The sequence below is a fragment of the Podarcis cretensis genome (genome assembly GCF_951804945.1).
Source record: "Podarcis cretensis genome assembly, chromosome: 5".
Taxonomy (NCBI): domain Eukaryota; kingdom Metazoa; phylum Chordata; class Lepidosauria; order Squamata; family Lacertidae; genus Podarcis; species Podarcis cretensis.
In genome coordinates this window covers 67863916-67886123 of record NC_137174.1, presented here as the reverse complement: position 1 = coordinate 67886123, position 22208 = coordinate 67863916, and the positions used below count along the sequence as shown (strand labels likewise).

The 22208-nt window shown below is 38.7% G+C and overlaps 2 protein-coding genes across 4 annotated transcripts in view; one reads left to right on the top strand and one right to left on the bottom strand.

Annotated features, from left to right (window-relative positions):
• Nucleotides 1-22037, top strand: part of CAB39 (calcium binding protein 39) — a 47449-nt gene extending 25412 nt beyond the window's left edge. For all 3 annotated transcript variants that reach the window (XM_079975920.1, XM_079975921.1, XM_079975922.1), the window contains exons 2-9: nucleotides 1380-1535; nucleotides 7943-8107; nucleotides 12292-12410; nucleotides 15463-15631; nucleotides 16945-17004; nucleotides 17530-17595; nucleotides 18499-18642; nucleotides 19659-22037. In XM_079975920.1, the coding sequence (XP_079832046.1) occupies nucleotides 1422-1535; nucleotides 7943-8107; nucleotides 12292-12410; nucleotides 15463-15631; nucleotides 16945-17004; nucleotides 17530-17595; nucleotides 18499-18642; nucleotides 19659-19847 (1026 nt within the window). In that variant the 5' untranslated portion in view covers nucleotides 1380-1421 and the 3' untranslated portion in view covers nucleotides 19848-22037. The remainder of the gene's footprint in view (nucleotides 1-1379; nucleotides 1536-7942; nucleotides 8108-12291; nucleotides 12411-15462; nucleotides 15632-16944; nucleotides 17005-17529; nucleotides 17596-18498; nucleotides 18643-19658) is intronic.
• Nucleotides 1-22208, bottom strand: part of LOC307216071 (G-protein coupled receptor 35-like) — a 307342-nt gene that overhangs the window by 45009 nt on the left and 240125 nt on the right. The gene's annotated exons all lie outside the window — the stretch shown is intronic.

Sequence of the window (22208 nt, the reverse complement as noted above, 5' to 3'; positions counted from 1 at the left end):
CTAACTTGTTTCCAGTTATATATTTGAATTATTTGCAGATTAAAGGCACTGCTGGCTGTAATTTGCAGATAATGGCGTTAGAACAGCTGAAATCTATGAATGGCCTGACTGATGGAAATATTCAGGCTTGAAATTGTGAGCCCATAGAATTGTGCCAAGTTTCACTGTCCATCCCCACATTGTTCCAATGAAGGTTTTTATTTACGTTTGTTGTAAACTGAGCAGTAGCGATTTGCTTCCTGACCCAGACTGTGGGCTATTTTCATTTGTGTCAGGTGGGGACAGGCATTCTTTGTCATGACATTGTGACCTCTGCTCTGTCAGCTTCAACTGTCCTTTTGTTTGCGGCAGGAGTAACCAACCCATCAGCATTTTTTAAGCACAGGCTTTTCTGTTGTATCCTATCGAGAACGCTGGAAGTCCAGTCATGAAGTAATTTAAGGAAACATTTATTAATTAGCACATACATATTTGATGGCTAGGCTGCTAAAGCATTTGTTGTTACCCGTTTTGTATTTGAATAAGTAAACTGTAAATATTGCTTGAAAAGGTTTACTGAGTTACAGAATGCTACTCATATTTTAAATACCTTCAGGTCTGTACCTCAAGCACTTTACCTACAGGCGGCTTGTGTTACTTGTATCAGAGGTTGTTGACCAAACTACTAATGAGAGTTGGATCCTTTTTGAAACCATAGAGTATTCATCATAGAACTACTGGAAAAATACAATGTAAAAATAAACTGATCCTAATCTCTGTGGAGTTCAGTTGTGCACTGAGATCCCACATGAGTACTGTTAACTTCAGTGTGGGGGGCCAAAAGATAAGAGAATGTTTCCTCTGCATGGTTAGATCTCTTTTTATCATTTGTAATTACATATACATGTTGTTTAGTTTTACCAGGACAAGCTTCAACAAGGCTACATTCTGCCTCTCCTGTGGCCCAATGGCAATGAAAAGTTTCAAAGTGGCTCCATTTTTTATTAGCCGCAGACGAAAAACTCACTAATTTTCACTATTGTTAGCAAAAATGAGCCATTTTCATAAACTATGATATGAACTTGGCTTGCTTCCACTAATTACAGTTTGTCTTGAGTTTATACATCACAGCAACCTGCACTTTGTCTAAAATGGAAGCAGATACTTCTGACCTCCTCACAGCAGTGTCAGAGGCAGACATGAGTGGCTCAGGAACAGGATTTTGAATACAAGTTGCAAAGTTTCTTGCTAAAAAAAGTGAGATGATAGTAGGAAGTAGGATAGTAGAAAGCACTGTAAAGTCTTGTTCAATTGTGGTGCCTGCTTGCTTAGGCTAAGCAGTCCTAAGCTTTGTTTTATTGCTCCTAACTACAGACTCTCTCTTTTAAACTTTTTTACAGGTGAAGGAATTGTAGAAGAAGAGGCGTGCTTAGGTTGCAACCATGCCATTTCCTTTTGGCAAATCACACAAGTCTCCTGCAGACATAGTGAAGAATCTGAAGGAGAGTATGGCAGTGCTAGAAAAGCAAGATATTTCTGACAAGAAAGTAGAAAAGGTATGTTTTTGCATTTGCTTCTTTGGGGATCTGTTTTAATACAAATATGTGCTCTTCATGCTGGAGAATAATGTACTGGCTATGTATTAGTTTTGTAGAGAGCTTGTGTCTTCTCTCCCTTTTCTAAAGTAACGTTTCCATGAACCCATTACCGTTCCTCTTTGTTGATGCTGGCACCCAAATGCTTCAAATCTTTGTAAGCAGCCTATGTGGACATGGACAACTCCCCAGTGCTGATGCTGTTTCCAACCTACACTAATTTATTTTCTGTCACTACTACCATCATGCCATCTCAAACCTACTCTTTCCTGAGCCTAGCCTGTATTCTCACCTGATTCTTTCCTATCTCAGACCCACTACTCAGTAATCAGTCGCTTGAGATTGCCCACCAGTATGAGATTTAAGTCTATTAACAACTTTGATGGGTGTAGTCATCTTCTCAAGCCACCAGACTATAGGATATCTCAGCATAAATGTTCTTGAAATTGCTTAGTACAAGTGTTAGTCTGAAGTTTCTGCCTTATGTTGAATGCAGTACTTGAAAAACTTAGAAGTCCTTAGTCTGTGCAGCAGTTAAAGGAATGGCTGAAACATGGATCTTCACAACCCGGTTTGTAAATATGTGTATTCAGTTGCTGAAAAATACCCATAGTCTCACTGATGCAGAGGAGAAACTAGTTATAGAATAGTTAAGGGATGTAAGGTTTCTCTCCAAAACATTTTCAGTTAACTTAAAATATAAGTAGTGTCTTATCCACCCCCGCTGCAAAAATAATAATAAATTCATTGTGTCTCTCTTGGAGAGATGGACAGATAGTTTTGAAACAGGTGCTTAAGCCAGAAATACTCCCATGCCGGATGACTGAATCAGAGGAAACATTACTTTGAAATTAGCTGTATGGCACAACTTTTTGAAGACCAACTTGGGGACACCAACTAGGAACATGGAAGGACCAAAATTCTCTTTGGTAATAAGCATAAAGAGCCACATTTAACATTTCCCAAAGTCAAAGGAGTCAAGATCTGGACAGCTTGGAGCCCAGTTACACCAGGGGAGAGGAAGTAGTATATATTCAGGCAACTGTAGAGAACTGGGGTGCCAATGGTGGATGCATGCAGGAACTTAAGTAACTGTTCTGGAAGGAGTGGCACAGAAAATGTAGCAGCTATAGAAGTATATCAAATGAAGCACTGCTTTTTTGTTGGGGAGGGGATAAGGGTGGGTGGCAGTAATAAGAATGATGATGGTGATGTTTTAATATACAGTGGTACCTCAGGTTAGGTACTTAATTTGTACAGGAGGTCTGTACTTAACCTGAAACTGTTCTTAACCTGAAGCACCACTTTAGCTAATGGGGCCTCCTGCTTCTGCCGCGCCGCTGGAGCACGATTTCTGTTCTCAACCTGAAGCAAAGTACTTAACCCGAGGTAATATTTCTGGGTTAGCGGAGTCTGTAACCTGAAGTGTATGTAACCTGAAGCGTATGTAACCTGAGGTACCACTGTACTTAAAAGGGAGCATAATTTCATTAAGATAGAAATTAATTTTGGGGGAAAGGCACATTTGTAAAAGCTGGAAAAAACAAAATGGCATTAAATGGAAAAGGAGGTCTCAGTTATACTAAAGGTTGTTATAATTGTTCTGAAATGCAAGCTAAGCTGCCTCCAGAGTCACTTTTGAAAACCCAAGTTTATTGCTTAATTTGCATCTATTTTTCTATGGTGGGCATGTTTCAAACAAGTTTTGACCAAGTTCCACAGGTGTTGAAATGATCACCCATTGATCACCTGACAGGACCCTTGAGGAATCTATGATTTGAAAAATATGGTGAAGTTGGGGTCTTTTTTTAGCCCTTTGTTTCGCCCTTTTACTTATTTTGCCATTTCATCTTCAAAACAATTTCTGGTGTGCTTTTGTGTGAGAGAGTACACATGGATGTGACACATGCACACCCATTTGTACAATGGACTTATGCTTCCACCAGTGGAACTCCCCTCCCAGCACCCTCTTCAAAAAATCAGCTCCTAAGGGTTTAGGACTCCCAGCATACATTTCTTATATTCCTGTAAATTAGCCTTCTTCAACCAGATGTTAGACTCCCAACTCCATTAGTCCCAGCTGGCATGTTAGTGGTAAGAGTGTTGGGAATTGTAGTCCAAAACATCTGGAGGGCACCATGTTGGGGAAGGCTGATAGTAAATCAAAGCAAACTTTAAATAATTTGTGGTCAATCATTGAGGATGGGTTGGAAAAGCTATTTTTAAAATGCAGAATTAAAAAGGCACATCAGAGACCAGCCTTTTAGCAATCACAGCCCAATCTGCAGTCCTGTCACATAATTATGGGCTGAGCTGTTAGTTTTATTTTAATTTGTTTGCTTTAGAAGGCTTTTAAATGTGGCCCAGTTGGTTAAATAGCTGTTTTCTGGGATGTTGTAGGAAAATATTTACACAGCAATGTTCACGCGCAGGTCAGTTTTCTCTCAGTCAACCAGTACAGTTTATAAGCCTAAAATCCCACTTTTCTACACCTTGTTGTGGTGTTCTATACTTCCAAATCTACAGGGAAACGTGGCTCTGGTTTGCACAACAGAATGTGTGGAACTTTGTTGCCCACATAGCACTGCAGGTTGTGCCTGCAAAAAGAAATTGTAACACCCTACAAAATAATATGCCTCTTATAAGTAGTATTGGGGGTTGGGGATGCACAGACTGCAAGAAATTAAAAGACTGGTGTTAATATAGCCATGCAAGTATAAACATGAATGGCATTTCCCTTTATAATGTGCCTATTCCCTGGTGCTCTTAACTTCTTGGAGTTTACCCTGTGAAGCCGTTGGATGAAAGTTACTACCCTAGCGGCGGCTAATTGTTTTATCTCTTGGGTGGTTGGAGCAAATTAAATTATCTTGAAGCTGATGTCACTTGCTTCTGGAACCAGAACTAAAATCACTGTGGGAATTAGGCATTCAGATTCAGGCAAGGGTTTAGTCCATTGGTTGTTTATTCTCTTCACAATAGGATAACTATTGTTCCACCTGGAATTTTAATTAGTAATGGTGGGAAGAGTGTTGTGCCATTCCTTTCTGGCTGCAAGGAGCTTGATCTTTCTAGCTGCTGCCTTGGGAATCCAAAAAACAATGTGGACTTATTTGTCCGGGTGGCAGAAGCTCCTGTGGAAAAGAATTGAGCTAACTACACAGTTCATTCTATTTCTAACGAAGCTATAACTCTTCTCATTACAATTTTTCCTCTCTTCTCAATTGGCAAAATATGATATAATTTTCAGTGTATCTAAAGTACTACTCTTAGAAATAAGCTATGCTATTGAGAAGATAGATACCATGTTTAAAGTTTTGAAGCAGATGTAAATCATCCATTTTATGGAGGATCATGTTAAGGAAACAATCCTGTTAAACCAATCTTCATGGTTGTGTCGTGTTTTATAAATGGTACTGTCTACCGCACTACCTGATATGCTGCCTCTTAAGCTTCCTTTCATTTTTTTTATAAAGAAGGGCATTCTGTTTCATATTTTATATACGCCTTAATATGTGAAATGTGATACACAAATGCACTTAAAGATTTCATGTACAATCTTCTGATAATCTTCTGAGGCCCTTCTTCGTGTGCTTCCTCCATGAGACGTCTGGAGGCTGGCAACACAAGAACTGTCCTTTTTTCAGTGGCTCCCCACTTGTGGAATGCTCTCCCCAGGGGGGTTCACCTGGCGCCTTCATTATACACCCATAGGTGCCAGGCAAAAACTTTTTTCCTTAACCAGACCTTTGGTTTATTGTCATCCAGTGCCCTTTTAAAATGTGGGGGGTTGGGGGGTGTTATTCGGTGGTTTCTGTTTTTATTTTGTTTATATATTTTGTGTTTTTATATTGTGATTTTATCTTGTGAACCACCCCAAGACCTGCAGGTGTAGGGCAGTATATTATTATTATTATTATTATTATTATTATTAAGCATTTTCCATAAGAATTATTTATTAACTTGGGTGTCACAAGAAAACTGTCACTGGAAAGTAACATGTGGTAGAGATAGTGGCTTCAAATTTTTAAAAGTTCTCTCTTTCCTATATGGTTGATACACACAGCTTCCAGTTTTTTACTCAAGGGGTACAGTAATTACTCAAAATAACAATGAGCAGCTGTTTCTGGTGTTACCCCATTCTTCTTCTCACCAGAGTCCACAGTAGCATATTGTTGTCTCCCCACTGACCTCAGTGAATGTGTATTGCAGAAGTTTGTAGCACTGAAACTCACACGAATTGCTCAGTTTAGGATTCTCCATATATGTGCATATCTTCTGTACAGTGTGCAACCCTGCACATTGACGTGCACATATGCAATGGAACTACTTCAGATTTGCAGTGATCTCAAAACTACTATTTACCTGGCAAGAGGTTGAACAACCCTTCTGTAAGCTAAGCATTTTTGATTGAATAGAGACCAAATGCTCTCCACCCTGCAGTGCTCAAAAAGTTCCCGTTTATAACCCCTGTGCATTAAACAGCCCTGGTCCCAATTGGGGCTGGAAAGCAAGATTGTGCAGCCTGTAGAACTGATTGCTATTTGTAACAGGGCAGGCAAGAGGGATTTGACGGTTTCTTAAATACCTGTTTTTCCTGCTTAATATAGCGCTGCTTATGGTCTTTAACAGCTGTTTTTCATGTTATGCCAAAGAACCTGTTGAAACAATAGGAAATGCCAGATCATTAATCCTACATCCTCTTAACCAATTTGATGCTGACAGCATATGTAAGTGTGCACTAAATCTTTTCAAATGTGAGTTGCAATTTCCTACTCATTGGGCAGCCTCCCTGCTATATCAGAAATCCTTTTGACCAGATCAACTCCTGTTTTGAGTTTCTGGAAAGGCTGATGATCTCATGGCTTAAAAATACTGTGGGTATTTGAATTTTGGGACAGTTCAGTATTGAATTCTCCCTATTTTTGAGCTCAGAATGACATTTCTTCCACAACTTCCCCCTTCCAAAGCAAACAAACCTTGTTTTTTGTTTTTGTGTGTGTTGTTTTTTAGAAGAGAGAGTGATTAATCAGCATGAAGGCAATGATTCTCCTAAATATCCTCAGGAATATCACTTCCTCCTAGGGAGCATGGAATGAATAGTTTTCTCTACCTAGAGCTATTATTATAGAAAAAGAGGTGCCAGAACTCACCATGAACACCTCCCTTTTTCTCTTATGATGGCAATGCCATCCACCTGAGAGGTGCCAGAACTGAGTTCTGGCAAGCTCCAGCTGAAAAAAAGTCCTGCTTCCTGATTGAGTTCTAGGAACAGAGAACACCTCAAATTTCATGTTTCTCAATGAAGTGATGCCATTACAAATAGTGAGAGGTTGGAAAGCCTTTTCTCTCACTTGCAAGTTGTCCCTACTGGCCCGTCTCTCCTCTCCTCAAACAGATGGCCTTGGGAGGCGGCATGCTTCACCTATTCGTTTAGGGTGGCATTTTCTTGTGATATTGATTGCAGGTAAATTTGGCAATGGTGGTTTCTTGGGTGAGGTTGGAAAAACAATCAACATCCTTAGGTTTTAGATGTCTTCCCTGCATGGTGTGGATTTTACTTGCAATAATGTAGGACTGAGGAAATAATATTAGGGTTTTTTTGTTCTTCAGCATGTCACTTTGTGTTAGGCTATCTCTGGACAATTTTGTGTATGTTGATCTATTTCCAGCTTCTTGGTTTACCTCAGCTTTATTTTTAAACTGCCACTGTGCTGGTTTGTGGCATATATAATTGCTCTTGGTGCAGTAAATATTTACTTAGTCATAGAACAGACCTTGTTAGCACTCTGACTCCCCCCCCCCTTTCTCTCTCTAACCTTTATTCAGTGTGTAACATCCTTGACTTTCAGCTAAAGTATGGCATTCATGGTCCTTTTGTGGAATATGTTCAGATGACAGCTAGCTTCCCCCACCCCAACTAAATCGTCCCAATTTCCCCCCATTGTAGAGTGTCATGGGATTACCAGTTATTCTGTAGCTTAGTCACTCTCCCCTGGTTGTGGGAATGTGGCATACTGAACTCTCATCACCACCCCAGGATTTTGTGATCTGGCTGAACTACACCAGTGAAATTGTATATTAAAAAATGTATTGCACTTTAGCCATCTGAAGCTCTCTGTGTTTTCAGCACATAACAAACACCACTTAACCAATTAGGAATAATTTTATTCTTTCAGTGTACAACCAGGAGGTAGGTATGCATAGGTGGGCAGAAGTTGGGGCTGTAATTCTATCAGTGAAATATGTGTTGATGTTCATTGTTCATTTTGATATCTGTTGCATGTTTTGGTCTCAAGCACATACTAATGAGTAGCTTGGTTTTGGCTTTTGAAACAATTACAGCTTTTATGTTTTTCCTTGCTCAGGCTACTGAAGAAGTTTCCAAAAATTTAGTTGCTATGAAAGAAATCTTGTATGGCACAAATGAAAAGGAGCCTCAGACAGAAGCTGTTGCTCAGCTTGCTCAGGAGCTATACAACAGTGGTCTTCTTAGCACCCTAGTAGCTGACCTACAACTCATTGATTTTGAGGTAAGAAAATGTTACACAGACTCATTGCAGCTTCAGTTTCAAATTCATGTTGCTTTAGAAAACCATGTTCCCCAAGAGTTCTTCCTAATCTGTAGTTTGGAAAGTGATGGAGAATATATGCTCACACATAAAATTTCTGGATTTATTAATTATTAAGGAACATTTAATACTTTGACAGTTGTTTGACTGTAACATCAAAAGAACTATATTGTCATAGCACATTTTATACCCAACCTATTACTGCAGTTTAACTCCTAGTCCTGGAAAGGTAAAGCACACAGGATCCCTCATGTTCAAAGAGAAGTAAAACAGCTCAAGGCATCCTTGGTCATGATCCTGGGGCCACAGTTTTGTGGATCCACTCCTACTAATTTTTGCTGCTGCCCTAGATCAGGGATGGGAAAATATGCTATGTGATTGGTAGGATTTAGAAGAACATCAGAAGAGCCTTACTTATCTAGTTCAGGATACTGTTTTCACAGAGTCCAACCAGATGTCTATGCAAAGCCTGAAATTCATGATTCTAAATGAGACAAACTTTGTAGAGGGAGGGGGACACCCAGCTCATCACATGCCTGCAGACTTTTGCGGAGAGGTAATATTGAGCCTGGTGATCTGGGGAGAGTGAAATTTCAGCAGTAATTTCTGTCAAAGGAGAAGCTGTATGTGCATTGTAATGCTTCACTTGAGCAAAATGGCTCCTTTTTTAATGGCATTGCAACAGAAGCCCTGCAGGTGGTGTATCTGCATGTGTGCATTTGGAACCTTTGTGGCTGCAAAGGATTGCTAGATTTCTGTGAACTTGCTCAAGGCACGTTAGCTATGCTTATTGGTACTGAGGTGACAACTCTTTTGTCATTTTGATTATCTGAATAGTGAATGAATGTAAATTGGATAAAGGCTTCTGGTATTCCAAGAATTTTCCTTTTAATTCTCTGTGAAACAGAGTTGTTTGTCCTTTCAATGGATCCTGGTATGGTGAATTTACTTTGGAATGTCAACTCTCTCTGGTCTCTTCTGCTTATTGTCATACCTGACACTGTTATGAATGATATTTTCCCCTTGGAGGTGCATTCCAGAATAGATTAATCAGGAAGTCCACAAAGCCACTGTGATGTCTTATAAAACTAGATCCTTGTGATCTGTTAAGGGAAATTTTAAAGTCGAAATTACATTGTATAAAGTTCTAGAAAACACTCATATGCTAAAAAACCTTATTTCTCTTTAAACAAATGACTTTCTTAAACTACATTCATTCTGTGAACCAGTTATTTCTGTACTGTCTCCTTTGAGATTGTCTTTTCCATATATGCTTACTGAGAAACCCAGGTATAGCATAGCAAGAGTTTTTGTTGTTTTATTTTAATTTTTGTAAGTCCCCCGTGAGTCCAGGTTCTGAGGAAAAGGTGGGATATAAATTGTTTTTGTTTATTAAATTTATATTCCAAAGGGCAGTTTACAATACAAAAACACAAAATTCACAACATAAAAGCACAACAACAACAACATCAACAACATTTTAAGGCCATAGATTGTTTAATCATCCCAAGGCATGGTCAAAGAGGAATGATTTTGCCTGGCATGTCTGCCTGGGGAGAGTGTGTGTTCACAAACGGGGACTTATTGCAGAAAAGGCCTATTCTTGTTTTCCTACTCCCCAGACATCTCATGGAAGAGGCACACAAATAAGGGCCTCAGATGATGATCACAGGGTCAGGGTCTGTTCATATGGGGAGATGTTGTCTTGAAGTATTGCAGTCGTGAGCCGTTTAAGGCTTTATAGGTCAAAACCATCACTTAGAATTGGACCTTGAAACCAACCGGAGGCCAATGCTGTCAGGCCAGAATTGGCATTACATGCTCAGACCATCTTGCTACACCCTCTGAAGTTTCTGAACTGTTCACAGGCAGCGCCACGTCTAACGCATTGCAGTCATTTAACCTAGAGGTTAGCAGAGCATAGACAACAGAAGTTAGGCTCTCCCTGTCCAGATAGGTGTGTAGCTGGGCCACCAGCCAAACTGTTGGAAAGCACTTTGCACCACCAAGGTGGTCTAAACCTCCTGTGATACGAATGGATCCAGAAGTACCCCTAAGCTGCATACTTGGTCCTTCAGAGGCAGTGTATCCGCATCAAGAGCAAACCACCTCCCATCCATCCACTAACAGTGCCTCAATCTTACCTACAATAAGCTTCAGCTTGTTGGCTCTCATCCAGTCCACTAATAATAAACATAATTACTTTCCAGAGGTATTGTTTGCTTATGGAAGGGATATTAGGTGTTCTAGGTTTGAGGTGTGCATTTACTCTTCTTCAATAGATGTTCAATAGTTTGTGGGCAGACAGATCTTCAGGGTGTTGTGTGTGGACCACAAAATACCTTTCATATCTATTAAAACAAATGCCCCCAGGGAGTTACTTCAACTACTGGAGTGATATTTTTTTCTTGGTTTCTTCTGAAAACTGTTTGTTAAATGCCTTCTTCTGCTTGGGTCAGTACTAGTAGCTTTTAGTCTTCACCTCTGCCTGTGAAGGACGTGTGTTTATCATCATAGTGACAAAGTTACATCATTGGAAGTGGTAAATAGTTCAGACAATGATGTAATTGTGTATTATTGTGAACCATCACCAAGTTCATTATGCAGCTAACAAGGAAATACTGTTACTAATGGCAAGTCCGGAAAGAATAATGAGACCCTAGGCAAAATTGGCTGAGCTGGTGAATGACGCTTGACTGTTGTGATACGTGGGGTTTGGGTGAGGCCGCTTCCAGAAACACTGTCCTACTCATTGCCGGAACAAAGAGCTCTGGTGCTGCTTTGGGCCAGCTTACAATGGAATTGGAATTTAGAAAATCATTTGTCTTTTAAATACTTAGCATTTATATTCAGCAGCTCAACATCCAACTATTCGTGCAGGTGGGTGGGTAGAAAACTTCAAGCACCCCCCCCCCCCTTTGCAGCTTCCATTTGGTGTGGATAATGTTTACAGACAGGTGGCATGGGTCTCTTTCCATGATAACAGCACTTCTTCCTTGGCTGGATGCCATTTCTCCAGTTTGAGCCCATGTGATTGTTCTCACCCATATTGTTTGAGACTCAGCTGCATGGGAGCTTCTCATAGTAAAATGGCTCCCTTATACTCCAGAGTAACATTGAAAACGAAGGTAGCCAACACACTGCCTCCAGGTGTTGTTGAACTACAGCATGGGTAGGCAAACTAAGGCCCGGGGGCTGGATCCGGCCCAGTCACCTTCTCAATCCAGCCCGCAGACTATCCGGGAATCAGCATGTTTTTACATGAGTAGAATGTGTCCTTTTATTTGAAATGCATCTCTGGGTTATTTGTGGGGCACAGGAATTTGTTGATATTTTTTTTCAAAATATAGTCCAGCCCCCCCCCCCCCCGGAGGTCTGAGGGACAGTAGACTGGCCCCCTGCTGTAAAAGCTTCAATCATCCCTCACCATTGGCCATGTTGGCTGGTGCTAATGTAGTTCAGCAACAACTGGTTACCCCTGGTTTAAACCACCTTGAATTAGCAAAGAAACACTGTCAACAACATGATCTTCCTAGATAAATGTTTTAAGGCATTGCTTGTGGCCTTTTTCCTGCTGCTTGTAGTAATATCTACTAACTACAAGCAAATGAATTAACAGTTCTGAGGAAGTTGATATAAAGAAAGGAGTAGTCATGAACACAAGTGTAACTCATCTTGAGGTACATGAAACAAGATACTGTTCCTTTTTCAAATGCCTCATAGTCAATTCAGAACATGAAGTTTACCTGCTAAGAGTGTGTCACAGATTAAGTCAAACTTCACATGGGATGGAAACTTCAGGTATGGTAGTTTGGTTTCATTCTTAAAGTACACAAATCATGACTGGATTAGGGGGATTCCTAGCAGCAACCAGTGATATATATAACTGTGATAAATTTTATTCTAGGACTAAATAAAACCATAACTCCTAAACTTGTGTCATTGGTTAAACTGTACTCTGTGCTTTATATATTAAAATTGGCATCGCAATAGCAAATGTTTTGGGAATTCTTGGGCAATAATAAGTGCAAGTCTTGGACAATTCAGTTTGCAGCTTTAAAGGCATGAAGTTATGGTCTCTTCATGTTATCCCTTTTTATATTCACCACTGATTCTCTATGCTGTATGGCTTGTGTTTTTTTCAGGGCAAAAAGGATGTGGCTCAGATATTCAACAACATTCTGAGGAGGCAAATTGGTACAAGAACTCCCACAGTCGAATACATCTGCACTCAGCAAAATATACTGTTCATGCTGTTAAAAGGGTGCGTATAGTATGTTCTATAAACAAACATAAACTGCTGTAATTCCAGTTTAAGACTAGGTCACCCCCCGCCCCCTTTCTCCTGCTCTCTTCAGTCAGGTACACTATCGGTGATTGGAAGTCGAACTGAGCTGTGAAAAACAGATGGCTTGCATGGTCATAGGTCTTTGCTAGAAAAAATCAACCAAAATTATGAAAGTGACTGCTGACTGTATGTGAAAGAGACCTTAAAGGGCAATGGAGACACTTTTTGAAGCTCACGCATTCATAAAGGATATGAATTCCATGTTTGGTTTCTCTTTGAATGAACTGAATCATTGCTCTTCCAAGGGAGTAACTAATACTTAAAACACATTGGACAGCAAATCACCTCCTGTGTTCCTTTGAGATCATCTCTCCTTTTGTTCTTGCATTTGGTGCCTTCCCTTCTTTCCTCAGTTGTATTTGACCTGGTTCACACTTAATGCTAAGCCATACCATGGTTTATCACAAATGTGTAGGCTACTGAAAAGGAGATTGCAGCCATTTTTCTACTCTTCTGGTCCCCACTGCTGTGACTTAAGGCATGGTTTCGCTTAGCATAGAGGTGACTAACCTTTTAAAAGGACATACCTTGGCATCACAACAAGGAACCTACAGGAGTTTTCAGTCATTATATTTTAAAATAGTAGCAAGACCGCAGGAGGAATGATGCAGTCACAATCTCCCTATCATGCCTTCATACTAAGCCACAGTTTGCCTTAGTGCTATGCGATAACTAAGCCTTTTTGCTTAGAAATGTTCACCTTAAAGTTTCCCTATAGGATCGCAGTTTGGCAGCAGTTTTGCACATAGAATTATCTGACTTTGCAAACTGGGCCAAGACATTTGACCCTGTGCCTTTTGTTCACAGAGCAGAACTTCAAACTGAAGTCATGTGCCACAATTCACCCTGTGGCTTGTGATACACAATCCATATCCTTGTAGTTATGATACACCGTTGGCTCAGGCTTGCCCAGACAAGGGCTAATTCATTATGTGCACTCCCTGCCATATTGCTGTTTCCGCTTCTTATATTAATTGCATTGTTTCATTGAAGCATCATGCTTGGTTTTTTTTAACATTCTAACAATGAAACAAATGTGACACTTTACACCAAATTAATGCGTAATGTAAGTGTTGGTGCTGTTTGAAACAGAGGGGTATTTGAGATTGTTTTCTTCCGTACTTAAGGAAATGACATCTCTTCCTTTTTTAAAAAAGAAAAAAAAACCTATGAAAACAGTTAATTGAGAGCTTGCCAACCTTAAAACACTTTGGAAGCCTTTCACACAACAGAACCCAGTTATTTTTCTTTGCTATTTTTTCTCCTGATGATGATGATCTCAATTGCATTTGGCCAAATGTTTAGGGTAGCTTCTGTTTTCCTTTCTTACACCAGCTAGTTCTTGGGGGAAAGCAGTATAGCATATTTTTGAGGTGCTTAGTTTTGCATGCATAAATAGCTTGATGTTCTCAGAATGAGATGCTGTGTTCCTTAACTAGGAAGATAGATAAAAATATTAGGGAGGCCACATTCATCCCACATTTCCAGACCAATCCACCCTGTACATCACCGAATGCAGCAGGAAATTCCAAACAAGCAATGTGTTCTGAACACATTAAACTATACTTACTTATTCCAATCTTGCCCATCCAAGTGTAGGTAACAGTGCATTAATCGCCACTAAATGTTAAGATCACTTTAATAGCTAAGGTGCAGTCTAGGTAAGTTAAAGTTCAAACTATTGAGAGCTTTTTCAGTCAAACCAATACAAATATGGTAAGAAGCCTTTGCAGATACTAGAGTATCAGTGTAAATGCTCCTGACATTCCATCTCCATGAGGAAGCTTTGAAACCCCATTCTACTTTATTTGGCGCTTCCAAACAATTAAATTCAGCTTTGTGTTCAGTGCATTTTAAAGGTGTGAATGAGGGTCATTAAGTCTGAAAGACTAAAGGGACACAGCTTTCTAATCATATGAAGTTTGTAATAAGTATTCCTGACCTCTGTTGCAACCTAAGCCTTTGGAGATTAGCAGCATTTGAGGTTATGAACCTGACTGTCATAGAGAGGGGAAAGTAGTTCCAGAGCCAAATTATCTGAAGAATCAATCTCTCATACCAGTGGGCATATATGTTATGATTGTCTGCAGAGGCCTTGCTACAAATGCCTCTAGCATCAGAAGGTAAACAAGGAGTGACAGAGGCCTTCTCTGGAATGCAGACTTATCCTTTTGAACTACCTCCCAGACTAGATTCACGCAGCATCCTTTCTTGGCTGTTTCATTATTTGCTGTTGCTGCTGCCACCACCGCAACGTAGTATCTTTAAAAAATATTTGCCAATATAATCTACAAACAGAGATGGTGAGGAGGTTCAATATTTGTATTAGTGAATGTTGCTGCATCAATCCCTTCAAAGGTATTAGAGTGTAATCCATTGAAAGAGCAAAATTCTAATCTAGAATCTAGAATCTGCTATTTCCATAGGCCAAGATCTAACTCGCATCACTGTGTACAAGTGGAAAGCCAACCTGCGCATGCAAAAGGAGGAAGGAGATTGGCAGTGTTCAGTTGATGCTGTATCTCTTCACATTGCTCCAGGGGATCTCCACACCTTTTGGATGTATCCTGGCAACCATATATTAAATGGCAGTTCAGCTATTTGTGGTAGATCTTCCTGACGGCCAGGCAATTTGAAAAAATTGAACTGGTGCACAATATTGAATATAAAATTAATAGGACATTGATCAGTGTAGTTGTAGATAGATGAACTGTGAAAGTGTTTTGAAAGTGCAGATGTCTATTCCTAGATTACTTATCAAGATCAGAGAGCATCAGTGCCACCCTAGTGAGAGTGTTGCCATTGAAGAGTGGCACAGAAAATGTTAAAATAGTTTCACTGAAATTGTAGTATTTATTTTACTAATAAATATTATATACAGTAGTTGCTGAAACTTTAAGGAGGTAAAAAGGTTGCTGTGATCATATTTCTCTTTCTGAGTTAATTATGTTGATGTCTCACTTTGCAGTTACGAATCCCCAGAAATTGCTCTGAATTGTGGAATCATGTTAAGAGAGTGCATCAGACATGAACCACTGGCGAAAATAATCTTGTGGTCAGAGCAGTTTTATGACTTCTTCAGATATGTGGAAATGTCAACATTTGACATCGCTTCAGATGCTTTTGCAACTTTCAAGGTAACACATTCTGAATTTTGACAGCTACTTCATATCTAGCTATCTATCTCACACCTTCCCCATGAAATTTCAGAAAAACATACAACACATAACAAATATATAAAATCTCATTACAACAATCTGATATCAGCAGCTAACAACCATAGAACAGCATTAACGAAATCACAACAATATCAGCAGTAAAAATACCCTTTAAATTTTTTTAACTGCTGCAGGAGCAGACGAGCCTTGCATAACTTCCTGAAAGCAGATATAAACTGTTGCATTCTTCACATTAATTGTGTGACTTCAAAATATCTGCAGAGGTGGTAGGTTGTATCCACCTGCTACTCAGAGTAGACCCATCAAAATTAATGGACCTTAATCATGTCAAACCTAGCTGGCTATGTAGCATACAGACAAAATTCCTTCCATTATGTGATCTATAATTGGCTGTAGTAACCCATATACAGTCATACCTCGGGTTGCGAACATGATCCATGCAGGAGGCATGTTCGCAACCCGCAGCGCCGCATCTGTGCACGTGTGTGATGTGATTCGGTGCATGCGCGTGATGTCATTTTGTGGTTTTGTGCATGTGCGAGCGCCGAAACCCGGAAGTAACCCACTGTTCGGCACAGTCTGCAACCCAAAAACCCGCAACCCGCAACGTTCATAACCCAAGGTATGACTGTAAATAATTGAGGAAGATTACATAGTATGGTTATGATAAAGTAATTAGCACCAAACAGAAAGGAAAAGGTGAATATTTTCAAGACTACAGGATTTTTAAGGAAAGCATTTTCCCAGAGCCAAAAACACTACTTCTGACCTGAAACAAAATGGCAGAACATTGGGTACTGTCCAAAAGCAAGCCAAAGTGAATTCATTGTTCCACATTGAATTAAAGTGTGAGGGCCTCTGTCATTGAAAGACAGAGAATTGCAAGCAATGTTAGTCCTACTCAAAATAGATCCATTTAAATTGACATAACTAAGGTCCATGAGTCTGACCAAACTGTGGGAGGCAGTGGAAAACAGAAGTGCCTGGCATGCTCTGGTCCGTGGGGTCACGAAGAGTCGGACACGACTAAAGGACTAAACAACAACAACAACAAGGTCCATCTTGGCTGCCATTTAGAAGAGGAATTGCCCAAAAAGAGTGAAATATTGTCATTTCTAAAAGTGTGGCTTAAGAAAACCAGAGAAGCATATGAAAAAAACTGCATATAACAACCGGGGTAAAGGGGAATACAGTGAAGAACTGTTGCACCCTGAACTATAGGGTAGGAATGGAAATGCCATTTAAATAACCGTGTAATCTCTTGTTTTCAGGACTTACTAACAAGGCACAAGTTGCTCAGTGCAGAGTTCTTGGAACAGCATTATGATAGGGTATGTACTTTTTTTTTATTTTTAATTATGTTGTTACTTAATAATGCTAATTATATCCTAATAGAAGTTTCAAGCTGTCCCTTCACAATGTTGCCCAACTGCTATCTGTTCAGTTATTATTATTATTATTTCCATATCAATGCAAGTTCAATGTTTGACAGCAAACTCTTGCAACTGCACAGTTCTAAAAACGCTGGGAATGAAATTGTATATTAAGAAACCTGTTTCCTTGGTGTGCCAGAATAATCACAAGGGCATGTGTGACAACCGTGCTCCATCTGCTGGTCACATCTGATAATGAAAATGTAAATCTGCTTGTGTTCCCTGTCATGTTGTTGCCTAAAGAATTGCCTGAAAATTTCCTTCAGCCTTTCCACTTGATCATACAGAAATTGGAGCAAAATACTTGAAATGTTTAAATCTTTACATTATTTCTGTGTTTTATATTTGTGCTTCCAGTTCATTGAAATCATTTGGAATCAGAGTGCTTGTGATAGTTAGATTTTTCTTTCTTTCTCCATTCAGTTCTTCAGTGAATACGAGAAGTTACTCCATTCAGAAAACTACGTGACAAAACGACAGTCACTTAAGGTAGAGAGACCTTACTGACTTTAATTATTTTGACATTAGAAAATATTATGAAGAACTTAATTTCAGCAGGTAGGACCAAGCTAGCTATTCATTCTATGTTGTCTCCTGATCAGTTAAGAAAGTTTTGAAGCATGAGCTTATATACTTTAGGAAACCAATATTCTAACATTTAATGGTTAGTACAGGTTCTATAACTGCAAGACTCAAACATTTTGCAAATGTTGAGTAAAAACCTGGAAAGTTTTTGTTTCCTAAGGTGCCTCATCAGTATATCAGTATATTAAAATACACATGGACACATAACAACCTTTTCCCCCAAACCTTGATTCATATCAACAGTTTCACTATAAAAACAAACAGCATGATCTAACATTCTGCACTCATGAAGTTCAAAGTGCAGAAATTTCTATGTACACTGGATGACCCCAAGGATCAAGTCTTTATGCCCCCCCTAGAACTCATGCTTTGCCATAATAACCAATGCTGAACCTGACTAGCCCATTGAGGTCCTCAAAATCTTACAGATGGCCGTAGTGTGTTTTCTCCTTGTGCTGTAAGTCAGAAGACTTGTCAGGATTTTGTTGGCCACACTCCCCATACAGTATCCTTTAAACTGGTTTAATTTGGCACAAGATTGCTTGCACATATTCTCCTGTGTTACCTGCAACATTACAACAAATAACAATGGATTGCATCCAATTTTTCCTGAAGTCGTCCAAATTATGCAGACTCAGTAATGCTAGTTTAGGTAGCACTAGAATAGAGTTGTAATAGAATATAATACCAGAAATTCTGGCTCTTGAAAAAAATCATTGTGGCTAAAGAACAAAAAAAGGTTGATTGAGTTTTATAGCCCTAATGGAAAACTTCACCACTTCCCTTCCCTTCCCTCTTGTTTTTTAGCTGCTTGGTGAACTACTGTTGGATAGGCACAACTTCACAATTATGACAAAATACATCAGTAAACCTGAAAATCTCAAACTTATGATGAACCTTCTAAGAGACAAGAGTCGCAACATTCAGTTTGAAGCCTTTCATGTCTTTAAGGTAGAAACAGCTTTTAAATGTTGTTGATAATGGTATTCAACACTTCAGCCAGTGTGGTGTAGTGGTTAAGAGCGGTAGGCTCGTAATCTGGGGAACCGGGTTCGCGTCTCCATTCCTCCACATGCAGCTGCTGGGTGACCTTGGGCCAGTCACACTTCTCTGAAGTCTCTCAGCCTCACTCACCTCACAGAGTGTTTGTTGTGGGGGAGGAAGGGAAAGGAGAATGTTAGCCGCTTTGAGACTCCTTAAAGGGAGTGAAAGGCGGGATATCAAATCCAAACTCTTCTTCTTCTTCTTCTTCTTCCTGTAAACAGAAGGTATCTAATCTTACATTGATCTAATACTACACCAGAGTGGCTTGACATAACTGAATGAGAAGTATTGGATAAGTATTGGAAAGGGTGGGTGGGGTATGTTGTACAAAGCAAATTCTGTTTCAAAGTCAAATTTATTTTTTAATTGAATCCGTCTCTGAGACTGGCTTATCATTTTTCCTAAAACATTCAAATAAATATATCACATGCAGCTATTTTGAAACAAGCAGATCCCCTACATTTTTCTGAAAAGAAGCCCCTTAATTTTGCATGTAATATTTGTTTTTAATATCCTGTGACAAACAAAAGTTTCTGCATGAATTATTTCATTAATTGCACTAATGAGTATTTTTCAACACAACCCTTTGTAAGCAGTTTTGCTTGATGCTACTCGGATTGCGAATATGCATATTCAAATGCACTAAATCATTTTGAAAATAGTATCTAGGAACATTTGTTCCATTAATAGGTTAAACTAATGAATTCCAGGAAGGAATAATCCATTCTGTTGTTTTAAGTGATGCTTGGTCCTTGTCACTAAGAAGACAGATGCTAATAATTGCACAAACATTGCCTGTGGGCTTTTAGCACCTTGTAGACTTGGCTCATACTTTACATAAATGTAAATATTCCTCGGAGAGTTAATATTTTCTGATATATTAACTGAACTTTTCCTATACTGACCATCTTCTTTCATTGCAGGTGTTCGTAGCCAACCCTAACAAGACGCAGCCTATATTAGATATCCTCCTAAAGAACCAGACCAAACTTATTGAGTTCCTCAGCAAGTTTCAGAACGACAGGACCGAGGATGAACAATTTAATGATGAGAAGACCTATTTAGTTAAACAGATCAGGGATTTGAAAAGACCAGCACAGCAAGAAGCTTAATCTCCTATAAACCCCTAAAATATTAAATCCAAATTCAGCATTTGCTGTTAGATATTCAGCATCAGGCACTCTTATCAATTCATGAGGAACATTACTGCTAATCTGCTGTTCAGTGAACAGTGTTTGTTTTTCTCTCTTTTTTTTTTAGTCCAAGTTGACAAACCTAGCTGCTGCTTTCTTGCACAATGTGGACTTTCTTGGTATTTGTGTCTGAATTCAAGCACACTGCTTGTTTTTAGAAGTTTGGGGGGTGGGGGGAGATTGTTGGTTCATGAAAGCAAACATATAGAAGATAGTTTGGGATAGGAAAAGAAGGTATTAGAGTAGTTTAAGTGACGGGGTGCATGCTTGCAAATCTGATTCAATCCGTACGTTTGCACTTAACCTTGTATGAGATGCGAGCACAATGTTATCTGTGCATACTTGGCACCATAGTATAAGATTGTATGCCTTGATTTTAAAAAAAATGTGCAGTGCTTTATGTGTAATCAAAGGGGAAATGTGAGCTTACTGGGATGAACAGTTGTCTTGCAAATAAAACTGATACTGAAACATAGCAACTTCTAAAGAGTGAAATCTCAGAGTTCATAAGGAAAATGTATATATGCCTTTCACTGCTTTGTAGGTTTTTTGTTTTTTGTTTTTTTTTTTTTGGAGAGAGAGAGTGTGTGTGATTTTGTTGAAAATTGAGTTGTAGACTTGGAAATACATTCTAAGGGTTTTTGTTAATTTTACTTTGAAGGTATTTCAGACAGTAGAGCTTAGCAGTGACACTTTGCATTTCATTTCAACAATGCTTGTTGGTTTCTTTTGTATATAACTCCTAGGCTGCTCATTTCTTTAAAAAGGATTTAATTTGTACAGCAGAGGAATGTTAATGTATTAGTCTGTATCTTTTACCTGATACTGAGTTTTGCAAAATGAAAGCTCATCTGTAATGAATACTTAGGATCACATGGGAATGCTCATTTCACATTTCTTAAATACAGCAGCATTAAAAAGAAGAAAATCCAATTTCTCTGTATTCACTGGTTTAATGGGGTGCCATCAGTTAGGGTAGACTAAAATATAGTTCTGGAACCCACTAACCTATATCCTTCAATGTCGGCCTTATCCATCTATATTAGTGCTGTGTTCAGCCAATTGCAAAATTATAAAGATTATGCTAAATTAATATCAATTTGTTTTTCCTTGTGGGTACATAGAGAATCTCTATTCCTTTCATATCGTTAACATTCGGTATGGTAGTTGTGATGGTAAATAACTAAATAATTCCCCTTTACTTCAAAAACCATAATTTCATAACTGTCCTAGTGTCAATATCTTGTTTGTTAATGCTGCAAACTATCAGTATTTATTTTTTAAGAAAGACTGATGTTGCACCACTTTTTGTTACTGTGATCATAACAAAAAAAAATCTGCTAAATATATCTCAACTATGTTATCAAAATACTATCTATTCATCTTAATAGTAGTACTGAGATCACAACCAGCCAGCCAACTTTATGGATTAGGAGTATGGAAGTTCAAATTCTGCATGATTGAACCTGAATGAGAATGCTCTAAAATTATTTATTGCTTTCTAGCTTCTTTCTGGTTAAATTATTTCACAAATGATTAAACTAATCTCCTGATTGACACCTTAGCTAATTTTTACTGCTTTCATGAAGGAAGTAGGAAAGTAAATCTAGCAAATAGGATTCTAGTAATATTGGCCATCTCAGCATTGTCATGCTTCCTTTAGTGGTCATAACCTGTCCTTTGCAAAGTGATTCATAATGTCTACTGAAAGAAGAAAAAGTAATCATTAAGCCTTTATTAAATCATTTATATAGACAGGCAAAACTGGCCACGAGATGATATTATAGTTCAGTACTCTGTCCTTTTTTATATTTTGGTTAATCGTAGTTAAGAAAAGGAAAATATTACTTGGCAAGTTATTCTCCATTATGCATAAGGCTTCCACTTTAGGGGGAAAATGTAGAAATGCTAAAAAGTTATGTATGTGTATATATAAAGAAGTTCAAAGATGGATTTGGATATTGGTTTTGCTTCTCTACTATTTGGCATGGGAGAAAGTGGCTCTAACTTTTTTCAAACATTAATCCTTGGAGTGTTGGCATTCAAAAAAAGTTGTATTTAAGACCATTTGATGTGCTATTCATATTAAAAAAAACTATTGTACTGGAAGTGGTTTCTTATCTGTGTGAAGGCTTAAAGATATTACTAAAAGTTATTTAATGTGAGAAGTGTTTTTAAACAAAAAAGATGTATACAATTGTAATTCTACTTCCACAAAAGCATTTCATTTCTTCAGATGAATGCATTTCTTAGAAGATCTGGCTGGCCCCATAATTTAAA